Source organism: Pongo abelii, chromosome 3 (assembly GCF_028885655.2).
Source record: "Pongo abelii isolate AG06213 chromosome 3, NHGRI_mPonAbe1-v2.0_pri, whole genome shotgun sequence".
NCBI classification, from domain to species: Eukaryota; Metazoa; Chordata; class Mammalia; order Primates; family Hominidae; genus Pongo; species Pongo abelii.
The window spans coordinates 140,186,944-140,204,674 of record NC_071988.2 but is presented as its reverse complement, the minus strand read 5'-3'; the positions used below and the strand labels follow the sequence as shown (position 1 = coordinate 140,204,674).

The following is a 17,731-nucleotide window of genomic DNA, read 5'->3' as shown; positions in this document are numbered from 1 at the left end:
TCATTTTAAACTACACTAATGCCACAACAGGGATTTTATTTTCATGACTATTACATGCTCAGTAACTGTTAAATGTTGTGATGGTTATCTGGAATGCCACTAATCGGATGTTTGGTCTGAGTAGGACGAGCCTATTCAAGAACACTACAACAAGCAGCCATTCCCTTACTTCCTAAGAGGTTTTGTGAAGAACGTTATAAGGGTCGGTTTACAGGGAGAATGCTCTGTGCTGGAAACCTCCATGAACACAAACGCGTGGACAGCTGCCAGGGAGACAGCGGAGGACCACTCATGTGTGAACGGCCCGGAGAGAGCTGGGTGGTGTATGGGGTGACCTCCTGGGGGTATGGCTGTGGAGTCAAGGATTCTCCTGGTGTTTATACCAAAGTCTCAGCCTTTGTACCTTGGATAAAAAGTGTCACCAAACTGTAATTCTTCATGGAAACTTCAAAGCAGCATTTAAACAAATGGAAAACTTTGAATCCCCACTATTAGCACTCAGCAGAATGACAACAAAGGGGGAGATCCATGTTTTTGCTTTATGCTGTGGTAAAAAATTGTGTACCCCCTGCTGCTTTTGAGAAATTTGTGAACATTTTCAGAGACCTCAGTGTAGTGGAAGTGATAATCCTTAAATGAACATTTTCTACCCTAATTTCACTGGAGTGACTTCTTCTAAGCCTCATCTATCCCCTGCCTATTTCTCAAAATCATTTTATGCTGATTTCACAAAAGATCATTTTTACATTTGAACTGAGAACCCCTTTTAATTGAATCAATGGTGTCTGAAATCATATTAAATACCCACATTTGACATAAATGCGGTACCCTTTACTACACTCACAAGAGTGGCATATTTATGCTTAGATGTTTTCAAAAGACTTGACAAGAAGTCTTCATTTTCTCTGTAGCCTTTGTCAAGTGAGGAAATCAATGGTTAAGGAATTCCACTATAAACTTTTAGGCCTGAATAGGAGTAGTAAAGCCTCAAGGACATCTGCCTGTCACAATATATTCTCAAAGTGATATGATATTTGGAAACAAGTATCCTTGTTGAGTACCAAGCGCTACAGAAACCGTAAGATAAAAATACTTTCTACCTACAGCGTATAAACTAGTAAAATTTGAAAGGATTTCTGGTAACTAAATGCCAGCTGGACATACAACCTAGTTTCTCCAACATATTAACAAATCTACTATATTTGCTTTTAACAAGCACCTCATCATAGTCCACGTTCCCCGACCATGATGTAAGAGTGCCACCCACTGACACTTCCCTGTAACTGACTTATACCTGCAGGTTTTCCCAAGACCAACCTGATACAATCCAATCTTAAGATATACTAGTCAAAATGCTTTCCTGGCCTACACATTGAAAAGTTCTAATGCATACAGCAGTTAGAACATATATATGCCAGGCACTGCATTAGGCAGCTTTGCACATCACTGACAATTTGCAAAAGGCCAGTAGATCTTATAGTAGCAGCCCTTGTTTTCAAATGGGGGAAAACAGGCTTGCCTCAAAGTGAGACCAGTTGGTGAAACACTGATTCCAAACTCCAGAAAAAATGCTGGATTTTTTTCCCCATGGTTCTCCTACCTAAATGATTGGTTTCCCTATGGCTATTTCTCCAAGAGTTAAGGGATAGCTGCTTAACTATGCACCTTTACAGAACATTCTTAGCAGTAATGCTCAAATTTAAAAGGCACACTCAAGATACTTCAATGTCATGGATCCTTCCCCAGGTCCCAGTAGTATAAATATAGATAAGAGGTTAGCATGAACTTACGAATTGTTTTAAGTAATCCTCTTGAATGCCAGTCATTAAAGGACTTTACTCTTCTACATCAAATTACATCCTTTTCACAAATCCCCATTTCTGTAATAACTGGTGCAAACCTAAAGGTGCTTTATAGTTTTACTACTTTGCAGATTTCCAATGCTGCATATAATGCAGATGAGCATTAAAAACTTTTGTAAAAACTCATGATTTTGATAAACTTTTAAAGCAGCGTTTATATGTAAATAGAGGTACACATGGCACACACACTTGGCACGAGGGCTTCAGAAAAACATGCGATATAGGTGAGAAAAATGTCTATTGAAACTTTCTCACAGGCTGCCCTTATAATTAAACTACAGTGTTGGAGAGCAAGCAACATCCATGTTTCAAGTACATCAGGGACTGGCAAACCTAAAGGGCAGCAAGCAGCCTGCAGTTTGCTCAATCCTTAAGAATACATTGTTCATACAACATGCTTTTACTATAACCAACTGTCTTAAGTGTGACTTTTGAAAGATACAAGTGTTCTGTGCATATCTGTGTAAATAAATACATAATTTTTCACCTTGTATAGTTGCCTTAAATTTTTGTATGGTTTAAAAAGACTGCTGTCTCCCTTGGGGGGTAACCTGGTAATTTTTATATTTTACATTTTTCACAAAGGCTACAATAACCTTAGAACTGTACTCATTCACACTACTTCCACATGGGCGTGTAACACTAAATAGGTATTATGTTCACTATTAACTACCTTTCCGTTTATTAATCACTCAGTCAAGGAACAATGAGTAGCCACATGAATTAAGCATTTTATTTAATTATCACGGACCACCTTAAATATTACTTTAAAAAATTCAGGCCTATATTTAAAATAGGTGTCCTGATAACTTCCAGGATATTATTCGGAACACCTGTTTCCCCAGCTACGATAAGTCCATTGCCGGATGCTGAATAAACTTCGCCCATTACCACTTTGGATTTCTTGATAGTCTGCAAGAGAAAAAAAGCATTATAAAACTCCGAGCTGTGTACTTACCTCACTGTTTTGAGATCTTATCAGCTAATTCAGTTGGTTGTTAAACTACAAAAGCCAGCAAAACGGGCCAACTTTAGCTTTCCAACGTCCTGGCGCTAAGGCGTTTCAGATTAACTCAGGAATATCAAAAAAGAAACGTACCTTATGTTTCCATCATCCATCGTAATATGTTCAGCTCAGCTTCCTAGAAACATTGAACAACGGTTTAGAAAAGTTTGCCCAATAACGCGGCACCCTCTAGGTTTTTAACAGTGAATAATGTTACTTGTGCAAGTCAGAATCTGATACCAATTAAATGGTGACAGCTTTGCCAATAAACAAGAATATGCTCTTCCATGGCTAGGAAGGGAGACTGCCACGGCTGACAGGTCCCAAAGATACATGGAGATTCACAATCCAGAATTAACCAGCAAGCAAACTGCTACAGGTTATTACTCACCATCTGGCTCAAACTGACGGTTCTCGGGGTGCTATGGCACAAGAGCGACAGAGTAGACTCAAGATGGCCACATGACACAGACGGCGAAACAGGCTTCCCCGGAGTCCCCGACTGCACGGAACCTCTCCCCGAGGGCCCACGGCCCACGCACGCCGGGGTTCAGGGTCCAGGGCTGCATGTGGCCGTCCGGCGACCTAATGAGCACTCAAGTCCGCGCATGCTTGTAAACTTAAGGGTTTCCAAAGCCGCCCCCGACCTACCAATATCCTGACTGCGCTGCCTTTCAGGTAAGGCAGTAAGTTTCAGCTCAATTATCATTTTAACTTACGAAAGACAACTGCGTACTTTCACCTAATCCCGACGCTTCCCGAATGTGAAAGGCCGAGGCTTTCGGCACACGCTCTCTTATAGAACTGATGACGCTATTCCGGGGGAAGCGCCGCGAGAGGCGGAGCCTACGCTGTTTCACTCGCCGCCCCGCCTAGCCCCGCCGCGGCTCCACCTGTTCTGTCTACCACCCGCTCCGCGGCTCCTTTCCCCCCTCCCCCGCCCATGGTCCACGTCTGAGCGGGTCACCTGCCTCCGGATCCAGACGCATGCGCACATACGAGAGCCAAAAGATTCTCGCATAGCGAAAGATCCTGACGCTTACCGGTGTAGGTCACGAAAGCGAGGGCGATTATTTTGGTATTTCCTGTTTAGGATACTTATTTTAGACAATATTAGAAAAAGCGGCCGAACGCGGTGGCTCACGTCTGTGATCCCAGCACTTTGGAAGGCCGAGGCGGGCGGATCACTTGAGGTTAGGAGTTGGAGACCAGCCTGGCCAACATGGCGAAACCCCGTCTCTACTAAAAATACAAAAATTAGCCTGGTGTGGTGGTGAACGCCTGTAGTCCCGGCTACTCGGGAGGTTGAGGTGGGAGAATCTCTTGAGCCCGGGAGGCAGAAGTTATGGTGAGCTGAGATCGCGCCACTGCATTCCAGCCTGGGCGACAGAGCGAGTTTCCGTCTCAAAAAAAAAATGAAAGGATGTTAGACCCGATGAGCCTAGGAGACACCCGGTTTCATGCGCGTGTGCACGTTTCCCATGTTGCAGTCTGACCCTGACCTGCAGTTTGTTGCCCACATCTGGCCGCCGTTGGACTCTTAATTCCTGAAAGCGGAACGCCTCAGTCTTACCCGCTGTACATTGCCTGGAGGATGCAATGAAATAGAGCTACCGCCATTGTAAAGTGGAATTTCCAACCTTTAGGAATAGTTTTGTTAGACACGTGCTTTTAACAGAACGCTAAATTTCTGTTTTCCTTTTCCTCCTGTATGAAACAAACCAGGTGAAGTTTTTACTTAGTGCTGGACCATTTGGAGCAGCACATTGTAGCAATTGCTGTTAAGGAAAAAGGTATCAAGACGAGTGAATAAAGTACAGTGGAGATCTGCAAAAACATGAAGTCATTACATACTTTTGGGGGGAGAGATTTAATTAGAGCAGTAACTGCCATTCGGATTGGAATGGACAAGCTTTTAGGAGACACATTTTTATTTGAGATAACAGAGCTGCTTCTAAGGCTCACCATATTTCACCCTATCTTACTTTGTCTTGTTACTTCACTCACTTCATTCCACTAATGAACCGAAAAGATAACAAGGCTTGCATACTGAATCACAGGAGGGAGTTCTGCCAAGTTACATTTTATTTAAATCTAAATAATTATCTGTATTAGTTTGCTAGGACTCTCATAACAAAATACCGCAGACCAGGTGGCTTAAACAACAGAAACTTGTCACAGTTCTGTAGGTTGGAAGTCTGAGATCTAGGTGTCATTAGATTGTTTCTTCTGAGGCCTCTCTCCTTGGCTTGTGTATGGCAGTCTTCTCCCTGTATCTTCATATCGTTTTCTTTTTGAACCTGCCTGTCTCAATTGCCTCTTCTTAAAAGGACACTGGCCGAATTGGATTAAGACCCACCCTAATGAACTCATTTGACCTTAATTACCTCTTTAGAGACCCCATCTCCAAATACAGTCATATTCAGAGGTGCTGGGGATAAGGGCTTCTACATATGAGTTTTGGGAAGCACAGTTTGGCTCAAAACACCATGCATTTATGCTAACTTAAAAAGTCTGATTGAAGATTTGAAATTAATGTTTCCATTGGCTTAAGGTGTTAGAACACCAATGAACATGAATGACAGCATGTGTGCATGCACGCTTGTGTGCACCCGTGTGTCCTGGCCTTTGATTAGAACTTTGTGTTTTGTCTGAAACCGGACTTTAGAAAATCTGTTCTTTTCTACCCCCATATTTTATGATCTTTTCTCCATCTTGACTACATTCTCATCTATTTTTATCTGTCAAAATTCTACTCAGCTTTCAGTGCTTTGCTCAAATATCTTGTTCTATGAAAATTTTCATTACTTCAACTGAATTTGATTTTTTCCTTTTTTTAACATACTATAGTACTTAACTCACATTTTTCTTGTAGTGTCTTTATTATAAACTGTGGTGAAGGACTATGTCTAATTCTTATTTAAAGTGCCTAGCAGAACGACTTTCATTATATGAACAGTCAGTTGCATTACTGAATGCTTTGAAGTACTCAATATGTTTCTGAAATCAAAAAGGTTTTATGTTTACTTTAGAAAGCCATTTCTCTCCAGGAGATGGAGTTTAATTCCCCTTTCTGATACCAGCACCAGCTTTATTGTGGGCTGTGCTTAGTAACTTGCTTTCAAAGGGTAGCGTAAGGAAAGGGGAGAAAGCTGAACTTTGGTGAAAAGTGGCACACATTACGGATTGCAGGTGATCAATATTTAACATAGTGATACGGCATGTTGATAATGTGTACTCTGTTACCATGTGATGAGGATACTTCACCTCCATGTTTTTATTCCTCAAAGCCCATACCCTAGACTAACCATGAGGAAAAATTCACACAAAACCAAATTGATGTACATTTTACAAATTACCTAATCACTACTCAAAAACAAGAAAAATCTGAGAAACTATTATGCCAGAGAAAATGATACATAATGATTAAATGTAATGTGGTATCCTGGCTGGGATCTCCAGCAGAAAAAGGACATTAATGGAAAACTAGCGAATCTGAATAAAGTGTGGAATTTAGGTAATAGTGCCAATACTGATTTCTTTATTGTGACAGATATACCATGGTATTATAAGATATTAATGGTAGGGGAAATTGGATGAAGGATGTGTGGGGACTCCATTTTTGCAAATTTTCTGTAAATGTAAAACAAAGTTTAACTTAAAAAAGCAATTATACCCTTACAGTCTATTATACTTTTATTTTAAGACAAAGTAGTAATTTAGTAGTGGTTTCTATCTAGTGTGAAATTTGTGGCTGAGATGACAGTATTTCTAAGTTTGATTTGAGATCAAACCCAATGAATTTAGCTGTATTCAAACCAAGGCTTTGAGCCTTAGGATATTCAGGAGAGACAATGTGGTAACAAATAGAAGAATTAAAAATTGGTTGGTAAATGAAGATTGGCTTAAGGATTTTATTTTATGTATTTATTTATTCAGAAACATTCTTGCTCTGTTGCCTAGCCTGGAGTGAAGTGGCATGATCTTGGCTCAGTGCAACCTCCACCTCCTAGGCTCAAGCGAGCCTCCTGCTAGGCGTGTGCCACCACTTGGCTAATTTTTTTTTAAGGTTTTTTTTTTCTTTTTCTTTTTGAAAGACAAGCCCTCACTATATTGCCCCCAGGCTGATCTCCTGTGCTCCTGGGCTCAAGTAATCCTCTTTTCTCAGCCTCCCAAAGTGCTAGGATTGCAGGTGCAAGCCACTGTGCCCAGCCTAAGGATTTTAAAGATACAATGCAAGGTGAACCTGTTAGAACTGATCAAATGATGACTAGGTAACATTTCAGTTCTGCTTTTGATACATGGAGTGAACAGTTCATTATAGAATATTTATTCTTCAACAGTGCTTTTCCCTGCACTATATCTTTTTTCCTTTTGTGGTTTAGTGCTGAAACTGGTAGTCATCAGAAAAATTTAACATAGAATGGCACATCTGTCATATGAATGCTGAGATGAATAGGAGAAAATATAGTGAGGAAATAACCTGTGGACTTATTTCCATCTTAAAACACTTAGGAAATCTAAACTTCCAGTGTATACTAGCAGCATGATACTTCTGCTGTAAAAATTGGTTTTGCTGCAGTAATAAAAGTATAGTGTATTGCAGTATGATGTAGTGTTAAAAAAGAGCATAGTGTCCAAAAGAGAGGAGATGGACGTTCCCTCCTATCTATATTAAAATATTCTTGTCAGTTATGAACATCTTGTTCAGTTGTTAAACATTTACTAGACTCCAGCAAATGTTTATTGAGCAGACATGGCCTTTGCCTCAAGACTTGAGAATATGAGTAACTTATAGTTAGTGCCGTTACAATGTTTTCCAAATCATTCAAAGTTCAAAGCAAAGAAATTAGTTCTTATTTTTCCCTATCCTCTATTTTCAGTATTTGATATATTTTTGTATCAAAATATTTTGTATCAACCAATGTATTAGTTATCGATTGCTGTATATCAAATTAGCCTAAAGCCTAGTAGCTTAAAAAAAATTAGCACTTACTATCTCAAATAGTTTTTGTTGGTCAGGAATCTAAGAGCAGCTTAACTGGCTCAGTGTCTCTTGTGAGGTTGCAGTCAGGATGTTGACTGGGGTTGCAGCCATCTGAAGGCTTGACTGGGGTTGGTGCGGCAGGATTCTCATTCACAGACCCAACAAGTTAATGCTCATTGTTGGCAGGAAGCCTCAATTCCTCAGCATGTGAATCTCTCTATAGGGCTGCTTGACTGTCCTCATGATTCTCATGGCAGCTGGCTTTCCTCAGAGTGAGTGACTCAAGACAGGAAGCTCCAGCACTTTTTATTATGGCCTACACACCATCACTTGTTAGAAGTTAGTTATTAATGCCAGCTCACATTCAAGGGGTGGGAAATTAGCCCATCTTGAGGGGAGTATAAAATTTTGTTGACATATTCTAAAAGTGTCACAGTCAGGATGGATGAAGTTGTGTTGCAGTTACAAAAGATCCAAAATCTCTGTGGCTTAAAACAACGGAGGTTTGTTTCTTGTCATGCTTATGTTCATGTTAGAGACCAGGCTAATGAGGCCTTCACCATTTGTAATGGTTGTAGGCAACTTAAAGGGAGAAGGGAAAATAGTCATTATGTTCTTAAAGGATTCCATTCTGATGTGACATATGTTACTTTGACTCATATTTATGGACTAAAGCAAGTTCCATGGCCACACCTAACTCCAAAAGCCTGGGGAAATGGAATCCTACTGTGTGATTAGAAGGAAGATAATCAGAAGTATTTCAATATATTATTATAGCACTAATGATTTCTACAGTGGCCAAGTTACAACTGTTTACATTATTTTTATAGTTATCTTTTCTCTATTGTTACATTGTGTATTAGTCTGATCTCACATTGCTATAACGAACTACCTGAGACTGGGTAATCTGTAAAGAAAAGAAGTTTAATTGTCTCATGGTTCCACAGTCTGTACAGGAAGCATGGCTGGGGAGGCCTCAGGAAACATTCAGTCATGGCGGAAGGGGAAGCAGGCACATCCTACATGGGCAGAGAAGGAGGAAGAGAGAGCAGAGGGAGGTGCTACACGCTTTTAAATAACCAGATCTCGTGAAAACTCACTATCACAAGAACACCAAGGGGGAATCAATGATCCAATCACTTCCCACCAGGTCTCTCCTCCAGCACTGGGGATTACAGTTGGACATTGGGCAGGGACACAAATCCAAATCCAAACCATATCACACTGCTAATCTAAGATAATATGTCTGAGCTGTCTCCCTACATTTCTAATTCTGTCTTCCAATCAACTAAGTATATTAATGAAAGATTAAATTTCCAGAAATATTTTCTACATGTCAAGCACTTGTTATAGAAAGTGTAATGACTTTCCTACTGATTATCACGTAAAATTCCTCATCCCAGGCCAACATACAATGTATGTTACACTTACCATGCTCATTCCTATTTTTGTTCATGCTATTTCATAGAATAGAATATTCTACCTATTCTTCCTACCCGTCCTTTAAGATGCATCTCAGTTCTTATTATTTTTTATAGTAATCTTTCTTTTAGAACATTAGAAAATATTGGTCTCATCTCATTTTTGCCATCCTTAATACTTATTCTTTGTACTGTACATTAAAAAAAAATTCTCATCACTAAATAGTGGGTTTCTACTATATGCCAGGTCCTGTCATAGATGCTGTGGCTAGAAAGAATGAACAAAATAGAATTTAAAAAAATTTCATGGAGCTTACATTTTAGTGGCAGAAAACAGATGCAAATAAGAGTATTAGAGTTCTATCAGAATCAGAACTACTAGGAAATACGTATGATTAAAATCATATATGTAGAATCTGACCTTACACAATTGTACAGTGGAGGGACCAAGGAAAATTGGCATCTACAAGAATGAGCTGTAATCCTTGAGAATGAACTAGAATCAGGACCAATCTCTTCCTGGTTTCAAGGGTTTAGCTTTGATGATGGAGGTGATCTGCAAGAGAAGCTGATGCCCTTTGTCACAGACTTAGGGATTGTTGAAGTTGAAACAGAAGATCTGGGATGACTGAAGAAGCTATAGATCTGGCTACTGCCCCACACTTACAAGATGGTTAGTAGATAAGTGATAACTTGCATGATCTGCAACATTGCCTCATGCCCCACACTGACCTTCCAAGTGTAAAAAGTGTATGCTGCTTTACTTTCATTTGCCAAGTCTCATACAAAATGTCTCTTGTGGTCTTTTTGAACCTGGAATTATTCAGGGAAGGGAAGGGAAATGTAGGACTAGCTTAGCTAAACTAAAGTAGAAGCCAATCACAATATGTAAATTATATGGTATGTTAAAGTCAATAAGTGCCATGGAGAAAAACAGAGCACAGAAGATGAGAAGTGTTTGGAAGTTAGGAATTATAATTTTAAAAAGGTGTTCAGGGGAAATGTCATTCAGAAAGTGACACAAGGTCAACAATTTGAAGAACATGAGGGAGGAAAACATGCAGACATTTGGAAGAGGAATATTCGAAGCAACCAATGCTTTCTCAGTGGGGCCATACTTGATACAGTAGGCAAAGTTCCCAGTGACCCCACCTCATGTTATTCCTTCCTTTATGTAATCTCTTGAATGGCAAAGTGGTGCAATGTGAGACCAGGTATAAAAACCTGACTTGTGTTTTGCTACCACTTCCTCTTGTGCCTTTCTGTATTGCTTGCTTTGATCTAGCAAGCTGCTATGTTGGAGAGGCCCATGTGGCAAGGAACAGAGAGTTGCCTCTGGCCAACATCCCACAAGGAACTGAGGCTATCAGACCAGTAGTCCATGAGGAATTGAATTCTGTCAACAACCATGTGAATGAGCTTGGAAGTGGATCCCTACCCAGTTGAGCCCTGAGATGACTATAGCCCCAGCTGTTGATGGCAGCCTGGGAGGGACACTGTAGCAGAAGATCCAGCTAAGCCACACATGGATTCTTGACCTACAGAAAGTGTGTGAGATAATAAATTCTGTTGTAAGCTACTACATTTTGGGATAATTTGTTATGAAAGAATAGACAACTCAGCTTGGCATGTTTGAAGAATAAAATTTGGACCAGTTTGGCTGGAATGAGGTAAGCAAGTAGGAAGTGAAGTTAGAAAGGTAATGATAGGCTACTTACGGCCTTATAGGTCATTATACAGTTTTTAGTTTTTTGGAATAAGTTGGATAGCCTTTGGAGAGTTTTGAGTAGAATGACATGATCTAACTTAGGATTTACATGTTCTCTCTCAAAGCTCTGTTTAAAAAAATTCTAGGGTAGTGATGGAGATAGTGGTGGAGCAGGGAAAACAGTTAGGGTAGTGCAATAATAAGATGAGAGAATGGTGTTGGGTTAGTGGTAGCAGTGAAAGAAATAAATGATTCAATTCTGGAAATATTTTTATTGTAGAGCTGACAGTATTTGCTGACAGATTGGATATAGTAAAGTATATAAGATAAAGGGATTATAGGGTATGAGAAAAATGACTAAGGTTTTTGGTGATTTGCTGAGATGGAGACTGCAGGAAGAGCAGGTTTTCGGGGAGAAGTATTTAGGAGCACAGTTTTATATGTTATGTTTGAGATGCTTTTTAGGCATCCAAGTGGAAATGTTGAGTACAGAGTTCAATAAATGAATATGGAGGTCTGGGGAGAGGTTTAGGCTGAAGAAAGAAATATGTGAATTGTCAAACTATAGATGGTATGTAAAGCCATGAGATCAGATAATTGTACCAAGGAAGGAAGGATAGATAAAAAGTAGGATAAGAAGCCAGGTGCAGTGGCTCACACCTCTAATCCCATCACTTTAGGAGGTTGAGAGAGAAGACTCTTGAACCTATGAATTTGAGACCAGCTTGGGCAAATGGTGAACTCCGTCTCTACAAAAAATTTTTTTAAAAAATTAGCCAGGTGTGGTGGCACCCACCTGTAGTCCCAGCTACTCGGGAGGCTGAGGCAGGAGGATCGCTTGAGCCCACGAATTCGGGGCTGCAGTGAGCTATGCTCATGTCACTGCACTCCAGCCTGAGCATGAAACCGAGACCCCATCTCTTAAAAAAAAAAAAGAAAGAAAAAAAGAAAATAGGATAAGAAACTGAGCCTTGGAGCCTGTCAATATTAATCTACCAGGAAAAACAGTAGGAACCTGCAAAGGATGTTGAGAAGTAATGTAAGGAGAAAAGCCAGCAGAGTGTGATACCTTAAAAGTCAAAAAAGTTTTTCAAAAGAAAGTGGTCAATTGTTTATGATACAAGTAGGATGGAAGTTGAGAAATGACCGTTGGATTTAGCAATATGAGGGTCACTTGGGACCTTGTTAAGGGTAATTTCAGAGAGAACAGGAGAAGTATTGGAAATCATGGATTCGGAACAACTATTTTGAAGAGTTACACTGTAAAGAGGAAGAAAAATGCAGCAATATCTGGAAAGGGATGTGGGATCAAGAATGGGTCATTTTTAAAGGATAGGAGAACTTAAAGTATGTTTGTATTCTGATGGGAAAGATCCAGTAGAAATGGAAAAATTAATGATGCAGCAGAGATTTGATGAACTGCTTAGGAAATGAGATGGGATCTAGTGCACAAAAGTAGGGATTACCCTAAGATAATAGTTTAGGCAGTTCATCTATAGAAATAGGAGTACATGGATACAGGTGCTTGTATGGATGAGTGGGTGGTGTGAACTTTGAATGTTCTCATCTACTAATGTTTTTTTCCGGGGTAATAGGAAACCAGGCCATCAACCGAGAGTGAGGATCGGGGAGAGAGTGTTGGAAACTTGAGGAGAGAGGAAAAAATATAATTAGGAGATAGCATCAATAGACTTGGAAAAGTAGTGGGTTTCCCCGGTCACATTAGGAGCTCACTTGAGTTCTTGTAATGAATTCAAAGTCAAAATCTCTAGCATGATTGTGTATTTTCTCTTCATCATGCTCAGCTGCATAGGTGCTGGTATGGAGCTGACAGGGAGTTGGAGTTAACCAAGTTGTAGTTTGCCAAGAGAGTGAGCAAAGTGATGGAAGGGAAAAGGAATGCATGCAAGGGACTGGTTGTATTGATTTACCATGGCATTTAAGTTAGACAAGAAGAGATGCTAATACTTGAGAACAGTGAGGGACATTGAAAATGTGGTTTAAGTTGGATCCATGAATGTTGAGGTGATGGTGATCCAAGAATTTTGGAGCTGGGATTTTAGAGTGTTTGCCATTGTGAAGCATTTATAATATAAATTTATTGAAAAGTTTGGCAAGCAACATGGTGAACCTTTTATGGTTTAGCCTGAAAAATTGGATTGCCTATGTGTTCTATGATCTCAAACTGGCCTCCAGCACTTTAAGAGTGAATGCCTGACTTGGTTGTAGAAGCTTGCACGTCAGTGAGATTCTGCACTTATTTTTCATTAAATATTTAACATCTCAAAAGCTTGACTTTTTCTTTCTTTCTTTCGAAGATGGCTTGTGGTCCTTGCTTTAGTCTATTTCCTAGTGAGGCTTTTTTTTTTTTTTTTTTTTTTTTTTGCTTACTTGCCTTTATGCAAAATAAGAGTGTTATTTATTTTAACATTTAATATGGCATATTAAAAGAGAAGATCTTGTTTTGGGGTATTTGTAAACTAACAATTTAAAAACATCTAATGCTTTCATCCCATATCTATTAAGATAATTTGAAAATTTAATGATCACTTGTTAAAATTCTCCTTTTTCTACACACAATATAGATTATAGATGTCTTAGGATGTCAAACATTTACTCTAGTACCCCAGCTCCAAATTACTTTGGCCCATTATCCATAAGCATTATAAATATCTGTATTAGTGGGAAGATAAACTTACGTTTATGTAAAACTTGATGGAATGAAACAAAATCACATGAAACAAGTTTTTATGTGGCCACTAGATGGCTCTGTTACACTATTATTTAGGTATATGTTTAAACCCCTTTGAATTTGTTACCTTATTATTTAGGTATGTGTTTAAAGCCCTTTGAATTAAATACATTTGTTCATTGTGCATGAATGTATTAATGTATATGTGGATAATAACATGAAAATGTCAGCATATCTAGTATCTCTAAAAGCCTATCCTCTGGACTCTAGTTTTATATGATGAATGTCTACAGTGAATATTGAAAACTTCAGGTTCTACCAGAAAGGAACAACTTTCTCCAGATGCATATTCTAAACATACCATTGGAATACACCAGACCTTTTTAATATGTGAACTTGATATACAGATTTTTAACATACTGAATTAATCAATTAGAGATTTAATTCATTTCCTACTGTCTGAAGTAGTTAATACACTGTTAATGTGCTATATATCAAACTAGACAATGATTCTGTTGGAGAAATAAAATATTTCTGCCCAGTCTACTGGAGGGCAAGAATGTAGTCATATTCATCTTACCTGCAGTAGTACTTTGGAACATACTCAATGAAACGTTTGTTGAATGAGGAAGCCAGGATGATAAAAGTGAAAAAGAATTCTGGGAAATTATACATAATGTACAGAAGGAAAAATGAATGCAGGGTAGTACATTTAAGCAAAACTGACAAACTTTTTTGAATGTAGCTTAGTATATTAAGGCACAGTTGACTAACTCTTTTGGCCTCAGGCACATCTTACCTCTGTCTTTGCCAAAAGGTTTAAATTAAGTCTCCCCCCTGCAGTAGGACTATATTTCAAATTTTATAATGGAAATCATTTCAGAGAGAAAATTCTATGGCAAACTTTGAAACTAATTCCTATTAGTTAGTATTTATAACTGGAATAGGTCTTCACTGTCTCTACCAAAAAATACAAAAATTAGCCAGGCATGGTGGCAGGTGCCTGTAATCCCAGCTACTCAGGAGGCTGAGTCACGAGAATCACTTGAACCTGGGAGGTGGAGGTTGCAGTGAGCCGAGATTGTGCCATTGCACTGCAGCCTGGGTGACAGAGTGAGACTGCATCTCCAAAAAAATAAAAAATAAAAAACGTAAAATAAAAGACTTCCGATGCTATATAAGAATAAATCCAATTTAAGTTAAATGATGAGAGCACATGGACACATAGAGGGGAACGGTACACACTGGGCCTACCTGAGGGCGGAAGGTGGGAGGAGGCGGAGGGTGGGAGTAGGCTTAGTACCTGGGTGATGAAATAATCTGTACAACAAACTCCCATGAAACACGTTTACCTTTGTAACAAACCTGCACATCTTGCACATATACCCCTGAATTTAACATAAAAGTTTTTTTTAAAAAACATGCTATGGCTGATACATGCTATAGATGAAACTCAGAACCATGTCACTAAGTGAAAAGAGGCCAGACACAAAAGACTACATACTGTATGAATCTATTGATATGAAATGTTCAGAAAAGGCAAATTTATAGTGACAGAAAACAGATCAATGGTTGACTGGGCTGGGTTGGGGGCAGGGCTTATCTTCAAATGGGCATGAGGAACCCCGTCTGTCAGCCTTCTATCTGGGTGTCAGAGATCTTCTGACATCAGATCGCCATGATGGCTATTCAATTCCATTAATGACTCAGCAGTTATGAGATGTACACTTCACCTGGGTGAGTTTTACAGTAGCTAATCATACACCCTCAAAAGGTCTATTTAAAAAGTCATAAATGAATAGATTAATTTCTGCCTTCCTGGGACAGTGCTCAAGCAGCCTTTCCATATTCATTCTTTAAAGTTCACTCTGTCACCGTGTATTCTACCTGTAACCTGTTTCTGGATTCTGCATGCTAACATTGCGTTGAGAATTGTGCCTCTTTATTCAGGAATATGATTGGTCTATAGACTTGTTTTCTGCCATCTTTGTAAAGTTTCAAACAAAAAGTTTAAAATAAATGTCATACTTACACTATACAGAGAAAAATAAATATATTTTAGCTCCAAATGAACAATCATTAAAAAAACCTTCAACTTAATATGTAAGACGTGTTAGTAGTTATTTCTTAATTATATAAGTAAAACTATAGAAAACTAAGTAGAATAGAACCAGATAAGTGACTTTTGTATTTCTCTAGTTTAAAACCCTTTTATCAGGATGATAATTTATGTAAATGGACAGTATTTCTTAGAAAACAGAAGGTCCAGAAAGAAATCTCTGGAATGGAGGACTTAAATTTGATAAAAGCCATACGAATTTCGAAATACCCACCATTCTTTATAGCACTGAACAGAACTTACCGAAAAGGACTAAGAAGGTAAATTATATAAAATAACACAAAAGAGTTCTGAAAATAATTATTTACAGTATCTTTTTTTTTTTTTTTGAGAAAGAGTCTTGTTCTGTCGCTCAGGCTGGAGTGCAGTGGCAGATTTCGGCTTACTGCAACCTCCGTCTCCAGGGTTCAAGTGATTCTCCTGCCTCAGCCTCCTGAGTAGCTGGGATTACAAGCGTACACCACCATGCCTGGCTAATTTTTGTATTTTTAGTAGAGATGGGGTTTCGCCATGTTGGACAGGCTGGTCTCCAACTCCTGACTTCAGGTGATCTGCTCACCTCAGCCTCCCAAAGTGCTGAGATTACAGGTGTGAGCCACTGCACCTGACTACAATTATTTATAGTCTCTAAGGGAGATAGTAGTAATGGTGATAACTAATGTTTATTGAGTACTTACGTGCTCATTAACTCATTTAATCCTAACGATTGTATGAGCACTATACAATTATTGTCTCTAATTTACAGATGAATAGATTGAGGCACAGAGAAATAATGTAATTAACCTAAGGTTTCAAGTGGATTTGAATGTAATCTCACTGGCTCACAGCCCATGCTCTTAACTGGTGTTGTGTGTAAAGGGAGAAAAATGATACTAGGTATAAAATAAGTCTGGGCTTTGCTACTTGTGTGACCTTGGGAAAATTATCTATCCATTCCAAACCTGTTTCCTCATCTGTAGAAGGAAACCAGCAGTATCTTCCTTTTGGTATTATTGTTAGGATAACTTAATAAGAATTATCTGGTAATTATCATTTAAAAGTTAGAGGTTTTGTTTTTTTGTCCTACATTTAATAATTATTTTGCTAATTTTAATTATTATTTAAAATCGATTTTTTTTTGTTATTTAGAAGACAGTTTTAAGTCTGTATGATTGGGGAAATATATATTTTTGTTAATCAAATTTATTGATTTTTATGAAAAGTTATACTTTTTTGTAGCACTTAAATATAACAACATATATATGTTAAAACTGTCATCTGCCTTTTCCAGTTACTTATTGTTAAATTAATTAATTCAACAAGTATTTATTTAGCACTTATTTCAGAGACTAGACCCATTGATGTGGGGATATATTGATGAAAGAAAACAGACAAATAGTTTGCTTTCGAGAAGCTCATTCAAGTAGGAGAAGACAAAAGATCTAATAAAATTGGTAAATTATACAATTAGTTATAAGATTATAAGTGCTATGGTTCAAAAAAGATTAGTTTGGAGTAATAGGAATCAGGAGTCAGGGTAGGGAGGAAGGGTGAAATTTTATGTAAGGTTGTCAGGGTAGGCCTTGTTGAGAAAAATGACACCTGAGGAAAGACTGAACTAAAGCGTACAAGTTAGCCACATTGATATTTGTGGGCATGTTAACACAAATGTCTTAAATAAGATAGTCAACAAGGGAGCCAGTGCAACTGCTGCAGAATGAGAGACTTTGAAAAAGAGGAGCTGTGGTTAGAAAGGTGATGGATACCAGATCACCTAAGGCCTTCCAGGCCACTATAAGGACCGTAGCATGAAAAGTAGAATTATTGCAAGAATTAAAGTGTTTTGATTTAATTTGTAAAAGGATTGTGTCCGGAATTGGTGGGTTCTTGGTCTCACTGACTTCAAGCACAAAGCCATGGACCCTCCCGGTGAGTGTTACAGTTCTTAAAGGCAGCG

The 17,731-nt window shown here is 38.6% G+C and overlaps 1 protein-coding gene, 1 long non-coding RNA gene and 1 other non-coding gene across 4 annotated transcripts in view; 1 reads left to right on the top strand and 2 right to left on the bottom strand.

The window, feature by feature from the left end:
- Positions 1 to 2,353, top strand: part of PRSS12 (serine protease 12) — a 73,269-nt gene extending 70,916 nt beyond the window's left edge. For both annotated transcript variants that reach the window (XM_024246486.3, XM_003776519.5), the window contains one exon: positions 125 to 2,353. In XM_024246486.3, the coding sequence (XP_024102254.2) occupies positions 125 to 432 (308 nt within the window). In that variant the 3' untranslated portion in view covers positions 433 to 2,353. The remainder of the gene's footprint in view (positions 1 to 124) is intronic.
- A 220-nt stretch (positions 2,354 to 2,573) lies between these two features.
- On the bottom strand, positions 2,574 to 6,381 carry LOC100935852 (uncharacterized). Its single transcript, XR_150647.4, has 3 exons — positions 3,260 to 6,381; positions 2,962 to 3,004; positions 2,574 to 2,774 (listed from the first exon to the last, which is right to left on the bottom strand). It is a non-coding gene; the product is annotated as an uncharacterized LOC100935852 (long non-coding RNA).
- On the bottom strand, positions 3,077 to 3,207 carry LOC112133272 (small nucleolar RNA SNORA24). Its single transcript, XR_002914942.1, has one exon. It is a non-coding gene; the product is annotated as a small nucleolar RNA SNORA24 (small nucleolar RNA).
- Positions 6,382 to 17,731: the final 11,350 nt, after the last annotated feature.